The sequence below is a fragment of the Diabrotica undecimpunctata genome, chromosome 7 (genome assembly GCF_040954645.1).
Source record: "Diabrotica undecimpunctata isolate CICGRU chromosome 7, icDiaUnde3, whole genome shotgun sequence".
Classification (NCBI taxonomy): Eukaryota; Metazoa; Arthropoda; class Insecta; order Coleoptera; family Chrysomelidae; genus Diabrotica; species Diabrotica undecimpunctata.
The window spans coordinates 137,610,198-137,626,944 of record NC_092809.1 but is presented as its reverse complement, the minus strand read 5'-3'; the positions used below and the strand labels follow the sequence as shown (position 1 = coordinate 137,626,944).

The 16,747-nt window shown below is 35.3% G+C and overlaps 1 protein-coding gene across 1 annotated transcript; it reads right to left on the bottom strand.

Moving 5' to 3' along the window:
* Positions 1-2,114: 2,114 nt before the first annotated feature.
* On the bottom strand, positions 2,115-16,740 carry Cog6 (conserved oligomeric Golgi complex subunit 6). The gene is made up of 9 exons (XM_072538299.1): positions 16,507-16,740; positions 15,556-15,830; positions 15,115-15,343; positions 14,774-14,898; positions 7,216-7,436; positions 6,799-6,959; positions 6,499-6,726; positions 3,444-3,767; positions 2,115-2,398 (listed from the first exon to the last, which is right to left on the bottom strand). The coding sequence occupies exons 1-9, from the start codon at positions 16,591-16,593 to the stop codon at positions 2,171-2,173; spliced, it is 1,878 nt and encodes a 625-aa protein (XP_072394400.1). The 5' UTR covers positions 16,594-16,740; the 3' UTR covers positions 2,115-2,170.
* Positions 16,741-16,747: the final 7 nt, after the last annotated feature.

Genomic DNA, 16,747 nt, shown 5'->3' with positions numbered 1-16,747 from the left:
ACACAAGAAACATGCATTCATTGAGGCATAACCAATAATCTTACGAGCAGAAGTAGAGAAGGCTCTCAACCAATTAAGAACCAAAAAATCTGCAGGGTTCGATGGCATACCAGCGGAGACTCATAAAAGCAATTGGCGAGTTTGGCGTAGATGTAATACTGGATATGTGTAACATGATATGGATCACAGGTGAATGGCCTGATGAGTGGTGCGAATCAACCTTTATCTCTATCTATAAAAAAGGATCACTAACCTTATGCAGCAATTACAGAACTATTGAACTTACTCCTCATGCAAGCAAAGTCCTGCTTCTTCTTCTTCTTCACGTGCCATCTCCGCGAAGGAGGTTAGGTTAGGTTAGGTTAATCATCATGGCTATTCTGATCTTAGATGCTGCTGCTCTGAATAGTTCAATCGATGTGCATTTATACCATTCCCTCAAGTTACGCAACCATGAGATTCTTCTTCTTCCTACACTTCTCTTGCCCTGAATTTTCCCTTGTATAATCAATTGAAGTAGGTTGTATCTCTCATTACGCATAACATGCCCCAGGTATTGCAGCTTTCGTGCCTTGATGGTTTCCAATACTTCCATTCTTTTGTTGATTCTTCTCATGACTTCGTTGTTTGTTACATGCTCGGTCCATGGTATCTTCAGGATTCTGAACATCAAAGTCCTGCTACATATAATCAATGAACGGCTAAACAACTTTCTACTTCCAGAGATACCCGAAAACAAATGCGGATTCGTACCAGGAAAAGGAACGCGGTAGCAGATACTGAACTCCAGACAGATAATAGAAAAAGCGAGAGAACAACACGTACCAATGCTGCTCTGTTTCGTTTTCGTAGATTACACAAAGGCTTTCGATTCATCAGTAAAATGGGATCCCCTATGGAGTATAATGGAAAAAATGGGAGAACCTAACCACCTAGTGAGTCTAATAAAAAATCTGAATGATAAAAACTCGAAGTCGAAGCCGAAGTTAAAATACGCGGAATATATTCAGGTGCGTTCAAAACAAAAAAAAGTACTAGACAGGGCTGCATACTATAACCATTATTATACAACATAAATTCTGGATATATAATGAGAAAAGTACTAGACGAATGGGATGAAGGTATTTGAACGATGAGTAAACAAATAAATTCGTTTTGTTAAACATATGCAATTTTTTTAAATACCCAGTAGGTATATACAAAATTAAAAGAAAATACAAAAATATATAAATGCACTTTTGCATATTATCCTGACTCTGGTAATCAACATTCCGCTTTTTACAGAACAGAACGATGTGTAGAGGTGGGAACTAATATATTTTTGTAGAGGCTTTTTACCTGTAACATTTACTACCTTAAATTGAAAAAGGATTTCTTTTAAAATAAATCCTCAGCAAAGCTTTAAGCGCAAAGTATTATTGCGCGAGACTAAAGTGGGAACAGAGCGAAATAGACCGGAAAAGTTAGAGGTTCAACTAGAACTGTAGTAGTAAAAGTAATCAAATGGGAGTTCACTTTCTATAATTACTTCTTCTTCGTGCGGCTAGGATTACTCCTGTTTGTCAGCCTCTTATTCTGTTTCAATCGTTGTTGACTGTACATTATCTTTCCACCTTTTTGGCGGCCTTCCAACGGGTCTTCTGATATACGGTTTGTTGTTTTTACAGATGTTCGCTAATGTATCTGGTCCCATTCAGTTTACATGTTCGTTCCAGTTTTTTTTCTTGTTTTTATCCACCTGTTAATATTTTGAATTTTGCATTGTTCGCGTATACTTCTGTTGGCTTGTCTGTCTCTTAATGATATGCCCGCTATTGATCTTAATACTTTCATTTCGATATTGTTGATTTGTTGTTTCGCCTTTCTTGTATCGGTCCTTGTCTCCGCTGCATATGTTAGGATTGGTCTTACTGTTGTCTTGTATAGTTTCATTTTGCTTTCCGTGGTCAGATATTTGTTTCTCGGAGGCAACCACTTACTCTTGCCGCTTTTGATGGTTGCCTTGTGGTCTCTGTTCTTATATCCTTGTCACTAGTTATCTCTACTCCTAGGTAATTGAATTTCATTACTTGTTCTACAATTTTGTCGTCTATAATTTCAAAATAATAAAATACTAGATTTTTATGGTATGTTTATTTTAACAATCAATAAAAATATTACAAAAACATCTCTATAATAAAACACTTTCTAGTTCTTCTGGACTTTTGTGGAATATCGATTGTGGATTTTCGTATTTATTGACTGGATCCAAAACAGCTTGGTACAACTGTTTGTATATTGCCAAGATAACGTCAAACGATCGTTTTTGTACAGACTTTTTGTGCTTGGACGACGTCAACAAATGTACCTGAGGTAATAGAGCTATATCGGGATGGGTTCCGAGATAATCCATTTTGTCCTGGAAATAAATAAGGTATTAATAATTTTTTGAAATATATTGCATCTCTAGCTAAATCATTTACAATATAACACCAATATCATGATGTGGCGATGTACGTTTTTTATGAATCCTAATTTAATCTTATACGAGGTCACTTGTTCTGTCATTTATTGACTAAGACTTTAATTATGTTATAAAAGGTCGAGTTAAGATGGCCACTTCCATCGCACAATTACGTATTTTAAGCTCCTAAGATTTTATATTCACTCTATATGTCTCAATACTGATATATAGGTGGCGCCACTTAAATCCATTTGATTTAGCGAAAGTACCTACATTCAAATGTAATATGTCACAATTTGGGCTTAGTCAAGCAGCTAGTTTACAAATGACAATAATTTGAGTGTACTTTGTGTGTGGAAAAACATTGTTGGAAAAAAGTACTATTTAAATAAGCCAATGTTATTCGGTCCCTGATCCATCTCTGGAAACACGGTTAAAAGATAGAATGCTAACTTTTAAGTCCGATCGTACAGTCACAAATAATGATGAACAATCTGGTTTCCAAATTAAGAGTTGCTAAAGAAAACTTCAAAAAAGTTCTCAAAACCAGTTTAGCCGGTCGTAAATTGAAGTTGCCTGAGATAGAGGAGTTAAATATATGGGAAGGCAAAGTATTTAACATTTTGCACGAAATGCCGCAATAAATACCACTTTTTGTATCGATATGTGAGAAACATAGTTGAAACATGGATCCATTATTTTCCGGAGCAAGTCAAACTAATATTCAGCAGAGTGGACAATAGATACCCCTCCCATAACCCCGAGCTTCAGATCGTTTCGTCGCCGGGTAAGTGCGGTAGCTCTAGCTAAAAATCATTAATTTCGCACATCACACTATAAATGTTTCTCATATATTTTTACTTAAATTAAATATGTCTAATTATTTTTGTATTTTTCATTTTAAAAAGAGCTTTTTTATGTACTCCCAAACTAATTAACTACATGATATTTTCTAAAAAAAGGTTACATATTATTAAACATGAAAAATTTTAAGACTTACCAGAAAATTTTTCAGATTACTAGGTTCCATACCCGGCACTTCTGATAATGCTCCATGGCTTTGATCTTGTAAAATGGTGTAAATAGGCCCCAAATTCAAATTGGCCACAAGCGATCCTGCTTGCTCCGACGTCAAAGTGTCAATTTGTGCGTCAGATTGTGCTTGAAGGCGTTCCAGTCTGTCGTCCATAAACTCGTAAAGGGATAGACAGGTGTACATTTCGTACATACAGTTTAACATGTAGACAGCCATATCTGTTGGAGGTAGGCGAGATGCTTGCTCGTTTACAGCCCTCAAAAGAGGGTCCATCACTGTTTGAGCAATCTGAAATATAATTTCTACATTACAAATTATCTAATGCATATAAATGTTTCCTAAACAATTTTGCACGTCAAAAATGAGATTTCTAAGTGGTGACAGTACAATCACTTTCTTAGAAATTCCATAACTTAGTTCATATTCTATACCACAGAAACACGAACAGACAACCACTACTAAGCGCAACTACTAAGAACAGAAATGAAAACCCTAAGATCAATTACTGACAGAACATTTAGAGATAAAGTGAGGAGCAGCGATATCAGAACCCTGTATAACATCCAAGACGTTGTAAAATGGTGTAGAGGCAGAAAAAAGCATTTAGAGGCCACGTTGATAGAACGAGTAATAATAGACTTATAAACATTGTAAAGGACGAGAAACCGACTACTTGGAAGATTCCCCAAACGCTGGTATGAAAGTTGGACATCGGAATCCCAAGAAGAAAGTTCATATTATGAAACATACTCGAACATCCACGAGCATTCATATATGTAGACTATATAGCGACCACATTGTAGGCTTAGGGCAAAAAGTTACATTTAAAATACTTTATTTTTCACTAAAGTTCTTGACAATATTTCTTCTTTTTCTGTCTTCTACTGCTCTTCTCCAGTATGTTATCTACTTCCTTTAAGTCACTCTCAACCTTTTCTATCCATCTTGCCATCGATGTTTGTCTCTCACTTCTTATGAGCCTCATACATAAGACTATATTTGCATTCTTCCCACTGGCATTCTTTGTGTATATCCCAGCCACCTCATTCTTTGTATCTTGACATATGTCGTAATTTTAGCCTCTTTTTACTGCTCATATACTTCGTGCTTGGTTCTTCTTCTCCATTCTCTCTCACTCTTTATCCGTTTCAATATGCTTCTCAATATTTTACATTCTCATCTTTCTAGCCTCTCCTTCTTAGCTTTCTTGAGCACCCACGTCTCGCATGCATATGTCGTCAATATGTTACTTCTGTTCGGTATATTCTCAGTCTTGTTTTCCTGGATAAAACTTATACCTTAATAGACTTCCATATTTCCTGTTGTCTTTTACCAGTTTTGAGCTTATTTCGTTTTTTTTATAACCGCTGTCTTCTAAAATGACTCCCAAATAAGTGAATTCATTGTCTTCAAATTCATACACTTTATCATCTATTTTCATCTTCAAATTTTCTTCTCGTTCATCTTGATTCCGCCCCGTAATCATGTATTTCGATTTTTTTTTATTCATTTTCCAGCTCATACTTTCTAGTTTCTCTTTGTATTTTTTTTAAATACCCTCATTATTTCTATGCTTATCTTAGCCAAAAGCGTTACATTATCCGCAACAGCTGCTTGCTGACAATTGTTCCATTTCTTTCTAAATCCTTCTATTACCAATAATTGTACTTTTTAAATCATTTGCACTATTTGTATCAATTTTTAGCCATGTTAGTAGAATATTATTCTCTCTGCTACTTTCACCAAGCCCATCTATATCTATTTTCAAAGGCCTTTAGCTCCTATCTCATTTCTTAGTCCTCTTTTAATATGTTTTTGTAGTTTTCCTTTAGGGTACCGTTGTCTCTCTTAAGGATTCGCATTTCTTCTTTAAATTCTTTTTGATTACTTCTTAATTCTTATAGTTCCCAATTACTTCGTTCATATGACCTTTGCATCTTCGGTCATTGCTATTAACCTATATAACTAACATCACTCCTTAATTTTATTGGCGTTCAAAGCGTCTTCTTACTTCTCGGTAAGGATTCCACTTCAACTTCATCTCCATTTCTTCTGCTCTTATTATAGTCATCACTGGATGCGTCATTCTCCATTTTACTTGCTAACTCTACTTTTAAGTAAGCTGATATATATTATTCTACACCGTGACACCGCGGAAAAAGTCCCTTTCCCATCAACTGGTTGAAAGGCTGGCTGCTTTTTACCAGGGCTCCATGATGAATGGAAATTATTTCAATTTTGGAATTTCGTACTCGTTTCCTTAACTTTTTTGGGAATCTGGCAACGTCGCAATACTACTGGACATAATCCTTTTCTGGATTACCTTGTTTGGATTTACTGATAAGCATTAGCTATTAATCTTACAATTTTCGGTTGACAAAAATGGGTCTCCAAGCTAGAATGCGAGAGGTCTCCATATTAGAATAAAGGTGGTCTCCAAACTAGAATAAAGGTGGCCTCCAAACTAGGACCTTTTTTAAATTAGAAAATGCAAAAATAAAATATGGGAGGAGATTAAAGGTATAAAAATAAACTGAAGCTGTTTTCTTGTGGCATCCTAATGTAATTACTATTTTTGTTGGGAATAAGCCACAATTTAAGTTTAAAATAAGTTTATTTTTGACGTTTCGATTTCCACTTCGGAAATCGGTCTCAAAATACAAAAACAAAAATGTTTGTTGACAACAAAACAACAAAATGAGAACATTGCAACCTAACGGTTTTCGTAGGCGGGCACTTTGGGGGCAGTGTAACAATACATTTAAAGGAATTATTTAGAATATTTGCAAACAAAACGTAACTGGATTTTCTAAAGGTTCGGAATCGATATCTTTTAGCGGGTATTTAAAAAAAATAAACTGTTATTTTGTTGGTAAATATTAGCGGTATAAAATAATTTCTTCAGAAATACTGCAATAAATAAATAATAATAAATAAATTACTTAGGTGAGAACAGTCATGGTGTATGTATCATAAATACTAAAAAATTTTGTTAAAACAGTAATATTTAAAGTATTACCTTGACCATGTCAGTTTCTCGACCTTCGCTCATATTGGCAGTTGACAAAATATCTCTTAGTAACGCCAGTAGGTTTGTAATGGCAGTTGTAGGAGACAAATCTCTCGGAGGGGCTTCTACTCTCACCAATTTGCTATCCACTTGCTTTTGTAAAGTAGCTAAGAAACACTTTTCTGAATGGTCTTGAAGTCCCGTCAATGTTTCTTGAACGACACCTTTATTAACTAACTAAAATAGAAATATAAGTGTAGTACATAATCATACAAATAAACGGCAGCTATTTTTTTTGTAAATACTTACTTTGCAAATGCATTTCCGATAATAGCGGAGTAAATTTACAACGGAATAGAGTACAGAAGCTTGGGAGGGAACGTTAAGTATTTTGTCGACTCTCATTTTGAGAGGTTGACAAATTCCTTCACAAATCACTGCCAAGGAATCGGTAATAATTTCATCTAACTCTAAAAAGAAGTATAATTTAGTTTTATAGACAAAAATATACAATATACATTTCAAAGAACAGCGATAGGTCAAGCTAGGTTAGTAAAAATGCAGTTGGTAGGCAGCCAGCAGATCAGTTCGGTATAAAAAAGATAAATACAAGGAAAATACACCAGGCAAATGCCCGGGGATAAGAAATATTGAAATCAAACATGTATGTAGGAGTAAGAAAATGTTTTCAAATGGTGTTATTTGACTTTCATTGAAGTTACTTACCTACTTTATTGCACAATTTCAACAATAAACTAACATTCTGCTTTTCCAAAGCAATCGCTTTGTTCAACCAAACCAGCATGTCTGTGACATAGATCTGAGAATCGTGAGCTCTCATTTCTATAGGTGCAGGATTGCCAGATGGTCCGCCTCGTGTTAAGGCGTTAATAAAATCATCGGTTATCTTGCTTCTGCGACATATGCAGTATTCATCTATTACGTATCTAAAAATAAATCTTTATTATAATATATTTACAGTCAAGAAAAAGCGCACAGAATGAATGAACACAGGGTGATCAAATTTCCGACGGCATATTCATTCGGCCGAAGAATCGTAAGAAAACGGCATAGGGAGCTGGGGGGCGAGTCCTATCTCGAGACATATTTGTTGAATCTTGATCTTGATCATTGAATCAGAAGAAGGTATTGACCCATAATTAATTGTTACTATCTGTACGAACTAACACGCAATAGACCTCTTAACTCAACCTCAAACCATGAAAACTTCGGTTGGAAAAATGTGCTCAAATACAAAAGCATCCAAAATATCTATACTTCATCACAATACCATAGAACTAATCAAAGAAAGCAAACAGATCAAACAGCTTCAAAACCATAAAATGAAAGTAAAAAAGGAAATTAGAAAGGACAATGTAATTTATACAGATCAAAGAAGATCAAGTAATAAACATAAAAATCTGCAGAAATCAAAGGCTCGAAATTGTCAAATATCTGACAGGTCTGACATATCTTACATCATCATCATTTTGGCTTTACAACCCTGTGTGGGTCCTAGCCTCCCCAAGAATTTTTCTCCAGTCGTCCCTATCCATCGCCTTCCTCCGCCAAGCACGTATTTCCATATTTCTCATGTCTTCATCGATGTTATCTAGGAATCTTGTTCTGGGTCTTCCTCTTCTTCTTTGACCAATAGGTCTATCAAGGAGCGTTTTTCTAGCTGGGTCGGTTTGCTCCATCCGCATAACATGGCCTACCCACCTTAGACGTCCTATCTTTATGTGTTTTACGATATCTGGTTCCTGGTATATCCTATAGAGTTCGAAGTTGTATCGTCTTCTCCAGACACCATTTTCATTTACCGCTCCATAGATGCGCCTTAGTATTTTTCTTTCGAAACATCCTAACATGTTTTCATTACTTTTTGTTAAAGTCCAGGTTTCTGAACCATATGTTAGGACTGGGCGTATTATTGTTTTGTAGAGTTTTACTTTTGTATTTCTTGATATAACTGTAGATTTAAAAAGGAGATTAAGCCCAAAATAGCATCTATTAGCCGTGCAAATTCTGCGGTTTATCTCTGCGGTAGTGTCATTTTCAGTATTGACGAGCGTTCCCAGGTATACAAATTCGTTAACTGCTTCGATGACGTCATTTTCTATAACAAGTGGCCGTAGTGTTTGTGGTTGCGTACCTATTTTCATGTATTTTGTTTTGTTGGTGTTTATTATTAAACCCATTTTTGTAGCCGCTTCCTTTAATGCTACGTACGCCTCTCGTGCTGCGTTTTCCGTTCTCCCAACAATATTGATATCATCAGCATATGCTAAGATTTGCACAGATTTGTTATATATTGAACCGGTAGTTGTGATTTGTGACGTACGTATTACTTTTTCCAAAGCTAGATTGAATAGTATACAGGAGAGTGGGTCTCCCTGACGTAGCCCGTTATTTGTTTTAAAAGGTTCAGAGAGTTCCCCCTGGATTCGTACTTTGCATTCAACTTTTTCAAGGGTTAGTTTGGTTAAACTTACCAACTGATTTGGTACTCCTAGGTCTATCATTGCTCTAAACAATTCTCTTCTATTTACAGAGTCGTAGGCTGCCTTGTAGTCTATAAATATGTGGTGCGTGTCTACACCGTATTCCAGTGTTTTCTCTAGAATTTGTCTTAGGGTTGAAATCTGATGAATTGTTGATTTACCACCTCTGAAACCAGCCTGGTATTGTCCTATTATTCGCTCTGCATATGGTGCCATACGATGGCATAGTATATTGGAGAATATTTTATACGCTGCATTTAGGAGCGTAATTCCTCGATAGTTAGAGCATTCAAAGATATCACCCTTTTTGTGTATGGTGCAAAGTATTCCAATATTCCAATCATTGGGAAGGGACTTCTGTATCCATATTTCTTTTATAAGCTGCTGTAGGGCTATTATGATATCGTGGCCACCTTCTTTATATAATTCCGCTGGGAGATTATCTATTCCGGGTGATTTGTTTCTGGCTAGTTTGTTTACAGCGTCTTTAACTTCCAGGATCGTTGGTGGATCCTCCTCCCTCTCGTCTGCTCCGCTTACCTCGCAGCTTTCGTCTTCCGGGTTTTCTTCTTCCTCTATATTAAGTATCTGGTTAAAATATTCCGTCCATCGGTTTAGTACGTCTGTTCTTGTTGTTAAGAGATCGCCATTTAAACTTCTACATTGATTTGTGTTTGCCTTAAATTCTTTTCTGTTGATGTTAACTTTCTTATAGAATGTTCTGAATTCTTTCTCTCTGTTGAGGTTTTCTATATATTGAAGTTCCTTTTTTTAAGTGGTTTCGTTTCTTCATTCTGTGTATTTTCTTTTCTTCTCTTCTCTTTGTCTGGTAATTCTCTATACTTGTTCTAGTTCGGCGGGTAAGCATTTTTGCATAGGCTTCATTTTTTTTCTGTGTTGCGTCTTTGCATTCATCGTCAAACCAGTGATTTTTTCGGGTACAAGTTTCTGTTCCTATTTCATCTTGTGCTGCTGACTCAATATCTTCCCTTATCCTGTTCCAGAATGAGTCTATATCTCTCTGGTCTTCTTCGCCTAGACTTTGATTCCTTAACCTATTGGTAACATTTTCCCAGTACTGTTTTGCAACAGTTGCATCTCTCAGCTTCTGTACATTCCATTTCTTTCTATTTATTTCTTTTTCTTTGTTGGAGTTTGAAATTCTAGCCCTTAGTGTTGAGATCACTAAACAATGGTCTGAGTCTATGTTTGCGCCTCTATAACTTCTGCAGTTTATTATGTCCGTTCCGTGTCTTGAATCTATTAAGATGTGATCAATCTGACTAGTTGTTCTTAAATCAGGGGAGGTCCAGGTTACCTTGTGTATATTCTTGTGTTCAAAATAGGTGCTAGCGACGGTCATGTTCATGTTCATGTTCGTGTTCAGTGCTCAGTAAGAATTGACATATCTTACAATGATGAGAAAATAAAAGATTTTATGGAGACATCTGAAGCCCTTGAAGAAAATAAATATACCAATATCCTAGTTATAGGAGACTTTAACGCAAATTAATGTATGAAAACAAAGCTCAAACCAGTCAAACAACTTAGAGAGAGAACAAAAGTAACTGATTTAACAGAAATAATCATAGAGCTAAATTGGAACTACCCAGAACTTGGGCACCCGGTTAACTTCAACACGAAGATCTCTCGATATTCGTAATAAAACATAGTCGCTCCTTTCACCAATCCAGCTTCCGCAGTTAAGAATCTTGGCGACAGTTCTTAACCAAACCCACGTGTAAACTACGTTACCATCGACGGTATAAATGGACCGTCCCCTGTCCCAAGCAGCAGTCGTGCAGTGATCAGTGAACAATGTACAAGTGAAGCGATTTGGGGGCCCAGGAGACTGAGACCTCGACAGCCCTAATAAAGACTTCAGAGAGGCAATCAAAAGCGTGGTGTACCCAAATTCGACGCAGTCCAACCCGGAAACTAGGTAAGTTTCATATTAAGTTTTCTAATAATATTAATCGTCAAAATTTCGATTTTACTTCAAAATAAAAATGGCCTCAATAAAAACAACAATTAAAAAATAATAAACGTGTAGCAGAAGATAACATTACTAGGCCGGTAAATGAACGTGACATACGGCGATACCGTATTATTTTCCGTAACACCAAAGAATTGCACAAAAATTTGGGGTTCTACTTACCCCCACCTCAAAATTGGACTTGTACCGTTAATTGCTTTTTATTTTTTAGGGATTGTTGTAAATTATCTTCTTTCTACAACACAAGTAGCGGGCCAGACGTTGGAACTGGCTAAGTATGTAGACTTGGATTAAATAATCCTTCGTCGAAACAATGTTGTAAGTCGAAACGGTAATACTATTGTTTGATGAACTTAAATCACTTTATTCTACATTGCACTGTTATAAAAGATAGTTATGTACAAAAATATTTAACTAAAACTTGCTATGTGAACTTTATGTGATTATTTATACCACTTGAGGCGGTGAAGGGTCTAGGACGGGCCAAGCCTGCGTGGCTTCTGGAACACATGAATGCACTGCTGGAAGCACAAACCTTTCCTGAGCCTTGGAGGACATCGAGGTTAATACTGCTCCCCAAGGCTAGGGAAAAGTATCGCCCCATCTGTCTTCTTCCATGCATCAGTAAGCTGTATGAAAGGATGCTGCGAATACGCATAGACGATATGATTGAGAGGTCAGGTGGTTTATCTCATGAGAGAGAATGTCCTGGTTACCTGATGAATGTGGTGGCGGAGTATCTGTCAGAGAGAAGGATTACTTTGGAAAAGGGCACTATCGTGGACGTGACGGCCGGGGTCCTCCAGGGATCTGTCTTGGCCCGACGCTATGGAACCTGGCATATGACGGGGTTATGCACTGTGAATACGGAGAGGGTACAACCCCCTTCGCATTCGCGGATGACCTCGCTGTACTGGTAGTGGCCCGGGATGAGCCAGATCTCAAATACCGGGTTCGGAATGGAAAGAGAGACAGGTGTGACTTTTGTTACAGTGAGAGAAATGATTGAGAGAATAATTGACAATAAATCAGGTTGGACTAGCATACACAACTATATCCGTGCAGTGATCAAGAAAAAAGAAGAGGAAGAAAGGCTGGACCAACGGCAGAGGTAAAAGTGAAAGATGATGGAAGTTGAAGCTAGAAAAGTGGGTCAGACTGTATGGGTTAGAATGCGTGAGTCAGACTGTGGGGAAGGAGGAAATGCCCGTCTAGGAGTGATGCCGTACTAGGAGCGATGAGGTTGTTCTACGCGCTACCTGGAACGAGACAGGGAGCCTCCTTGCTGATGAATGGAGTGTGGATGTGGATAAATGGAGAATGAATAAATGAAGGTAGCGCTTCGGAAGTGATGCCAGCCTTACAGAGACCATTCCGCATCCGGATACTCTGGATGACAGAGGAGGGTCTGGTTTAGCAGGGCATTCAGCGTAGACTTGGCGACGAGAGGGCATTTTAAAGTACCTTCTGCATTAAGGTCAGTCAGGCGGCGTCCTGGACTGAGATGTCTTTTGAAGATTCCAGACCCCCCTCTATAAAGACCAAAAAAAAAGTTCAGGGTCAAAACAAGATCATTTGAATTAATTTTTTTAAACCCTTATTTTTAAAAGGGTTGTAGTTGGAAGGGTTTGAATGAGGTCACTAATCATGAGTGTATGCCAACTTTGAACAGCCAAATCTGAACCAATTTTTATCTTACAGAAAGACAAAACAAACCAAAATTTTTTTTACCCTTCAAGATTTTCAAAAAGTTTTGATGAGTTTTCCCTGAAAAGTGTTTCATTTTTTGGTTACTTCACGTTGAAATATTCGATTTGGAATTTGGCAAATAAGAACCTACTTTTCATGAGCTATAACTCTGCTTCTACTGAGTCAACAGACTTCATAAGTGCACCGTTTTTTTTTGTTTTTTTTTATAAGCTTCATTTTTGCTGAGGATCTTTTTTTCGATAAAATACTTACTTTTTGAGTTATTTGTGAAAAATCGTCTTAAAATGTGGTTTTTATTTTGAAAAATGAGCATTTTCACTCGCAAATAACTAAAAAGTATTGACTTTATAGAGCAAAAGTTGCTTAGAATTAGTCAACTTATCCATTTTCAGACTTATTTTAAATGTGTTTTTTAACCCCAAGAAGGGGTGGCTTTCACTCCCCAAGTAAAAGCATTTATGGGCTCAAGTCCAAAAGTGAAGTAGAGGATAAGAGGAACCTAAATTCAAATTTTCAATAGTAATACCACTAGTGATTCAATTTTCGCGATAAATCTGTCGATTTACTTCTAAACGAAACTGAGTTGCTTGAAAACACCACGAGTCCGTAGGACGAGTGGTGTTTTCTTTAAGAAACTCAGTTGAGTTTAGAAATAAAAGACAGACTTATAAGCTAAATTAAATCACGAGTGGTATTTTATTAGACTATTTCATGAACAAAGTGATAGGTCAAAAATTCTTTTAGAATGAATGTTAGTCTTTCGTTGTTATTTTCTGCATCTAATTTGTAGTTGCGATTCACACAGAACATCATAAATTGTCTCCATATATAAGATTTAGATTTTCTTGTGTTACTCGGTATATTTTCTTCAATGTTTTGGTTTATAACTTCGTTTGAAGTACCACCAAAACAACTCATTTTGACGTATACAGCTACAATAATTTTTTTGGCAAACGTCAAACTTTGCTTTGAGATCGGTATCCATGGTTACGTCGTTGAAAACACGAAGCTGATAGACCAATCAGAATTGAAAGACAGTTGGTGTTTTCGCGATAACACAAGCTGTCTTTGGTTTGTGATTGGTCAGATTATGTGAAAATTTTAAGATGAGTGAAATAGTCAAGCAAATCCGTTGTAACGAGAAAAATTACATTCCAAAACAGTCATTTACTAGCATATTACTTCACTTCATTTTAAAGTAATTTTTAGGTACCTTAGTCTCCCTTCATAAATCTTCTGATTTTACGTTAGTTAATGTTCAATACCTTCAACAAGCTGTAACTTGGTTGGTATTGCATCTATAGAAATAAAAAATAAAAATAAATATAACTCTAATATAATCCTATATTAGGATAATACCCTATTTTTAGCATCAGTAACTGGACTGATATTGGCTATCAAGATTATAAAAAAACTGCTTAACAATTAAGATCGATACCTACCAAAACATTTTTAAGAAACTAAAATGGACCACAAAACATATAAACATAGCTACTTAGACATAGACACAAACTACTTCAGATTTGTTGATGGTATAGTTCTAATATCAAATAATATTCAAGAATTGAAAGAAATGTTAACTAAAGGGAGTACCTGGACATAAAAATGAACTAAAACAAAAATAATGAGGCAAAAACAGACAAATATATCAATACAAATGGAGAGTATACAAAACTTGTATACTACCAATATGGATTAGAGACCATTTCCCTTAGCATGAAACCCATTACAAAGAAGATTAGTTTGACATAGGACAGAGGTGGAAGCAATTGAAAGAGACTTAATTGGAATTTTACTGAAAATCCAGAACTATAGCCTGCATCCATTTCCATACAGCAAACATTATCTGAGAGGCTATAGAGATTAAAAAATGCCCGAATTGTCTAAATAAAAGAAATGATGGCACACAGTTGCCTTTAACATGGAGACCTTTCCTTAATTATAATAAAACATCATCCACTATACTATTCAAACGCTAACTTAGTAATCAAAAAATCCAAAAACTAAAGGGCTGAATTTTTTTATTTTTATTTCAATCCAAATTAATTAATGATGATCTAAATTTAGTACTCACTTAAACAAAACTTTTCTATGTTGAAGCCTTGCCATTGATTGAGTAACTAGATCTGTCAATTCAGGGTTTTCAACATTTCTACAGTGACTTTGGGTCCATCTATATAATTTTTCCAAACCTGCCTCCTGAAAAATGTGATCTTGATTGAAAAATTTACATATATACTTATATCATCCTGAGAAAATCATATTATTTACATTCACAGTCTTCAATAAATGTTTTATGAACACTTTTTTAAATACCTCTTTATTATCCAGATTTAAGCCATACCAATCTCCATTTGAGGCATTACTGTTTTAGAGCCCTCTACCTTTAAGTGAGTAAAAAGCAAAAAGTTGTACCTGATATGTGGTCATTTGTTCCATAATATCCAAAGCCAAAGTTTGAAGACCAGACTGCATCAGTATCTTACAATCATTACGAATATCTTGAATCTTATCTAGTACATTAAATATTTCAGGAGTCAACAAAAACTCTTTATTTCCTTGAATAATATAGAGTTGCTCTGAAGATAGTTGAAATCTTTCTAGGAGAACATTGACAATTTTCTGTTGGTTGATGCTTCTTTCTCTGAAAATAACATTTAATATATCAGTTGACTGTTTTTACTACTACTAGTGTTGACTATACATGCTCCTACCTAAACAACTAAAAGAGACAATACAAAAATTTAACTACAACCATGATGAATCTCTGAAGAAGTGTTCACACGAAAATCCCAACACAAAATAATAACAAATAATAAAATATGAGATCATGAATGTAACATAAACTCTACATACCTTTCATTTTGCAGCACACTAGTTTGTTGCAGCAAATGCTTAGTTCTGGATTTTGTACTTTGTAATCTACTTTCCATATCCTGTATGGACTTACTCATGTCTGCAATATCATTGTAAATTGAATCAAAGGCATGCTTTACTTCTTGGAATGATCTCAAGAATTGTTTGTTCACATCCAAACTTCTTTTTTCTATTTGACTTCTTAAGTTTCTACGAGCTTGCAAACTGTTTTCTGTGTAGAAAGTTGATAACTGTTTAAAAGCATTAACAGTTTCCTAAAAATTGAATGAAGCAATGTAACATTCAACATGGAACTCTAACCAATGTAAATCAGGAAATAATATATGACATATTAGAAAAACAGCAAAATTTGACATAGACTCATTCAATCAAATGAAGAGGAATGGGATTGTGTCTTCAGTATCAAAAAAATTTCTTTTATGATTATTTTATGCCATTTATTAATATGGCAGGTATAACTGATGGATTTAATCAAAACAAAAAAGGTTTGACAGCAATTACTAGAACAAGATTCTGTTCATTTATATTCCTTCATTCATAAAGACACTTCTGAAACATGAGCAAAAACTTAAAAAAATGATAAGTTTACTTTATGAGCACAGTTTAAATGTAACAGTTTCCTCAGAAAGAACACCTATACTACATAAAACACAACAGTTGACCAATTTTTCTCAGTTAAAAAAAATAACTAATCAATATTAATATTGTCAAGAAGACTTTGGTGAAGAACACCAGAAAATTTGTTGCTTATTCTGCATCTCAAAGAGTAATTAATATATGTTGATCTGCTATTGATTTTTAAACGATTACAAACTTTAAACTAAATATTAAAAACTTGTAAGACGTGTCTACTTTGGAGATTTGGAAATGTTTTACAACTTTTAGTATTAACAAATAAAAGAACATTGGTATTGTAAAATTACAGCTTACTTCGTCATTTTCTATTCTAGCTTGTATAATTTTATTCAGTCTTTTTGATAGAACATGCTCCTTTTCGTTATCCTTTTCCATACTCATATTTTAAAATTTAATTTCAATTTAAAAATTATTTACAGATATTAATTGACGTTTTTTGACACATACACAAAAATCCATTTAGAGGTTATATTTTGATTCAAAATGTCAAATGAAAAAAGATGAAGAATCTTCTGTAAACAAATCTTTCAATTTG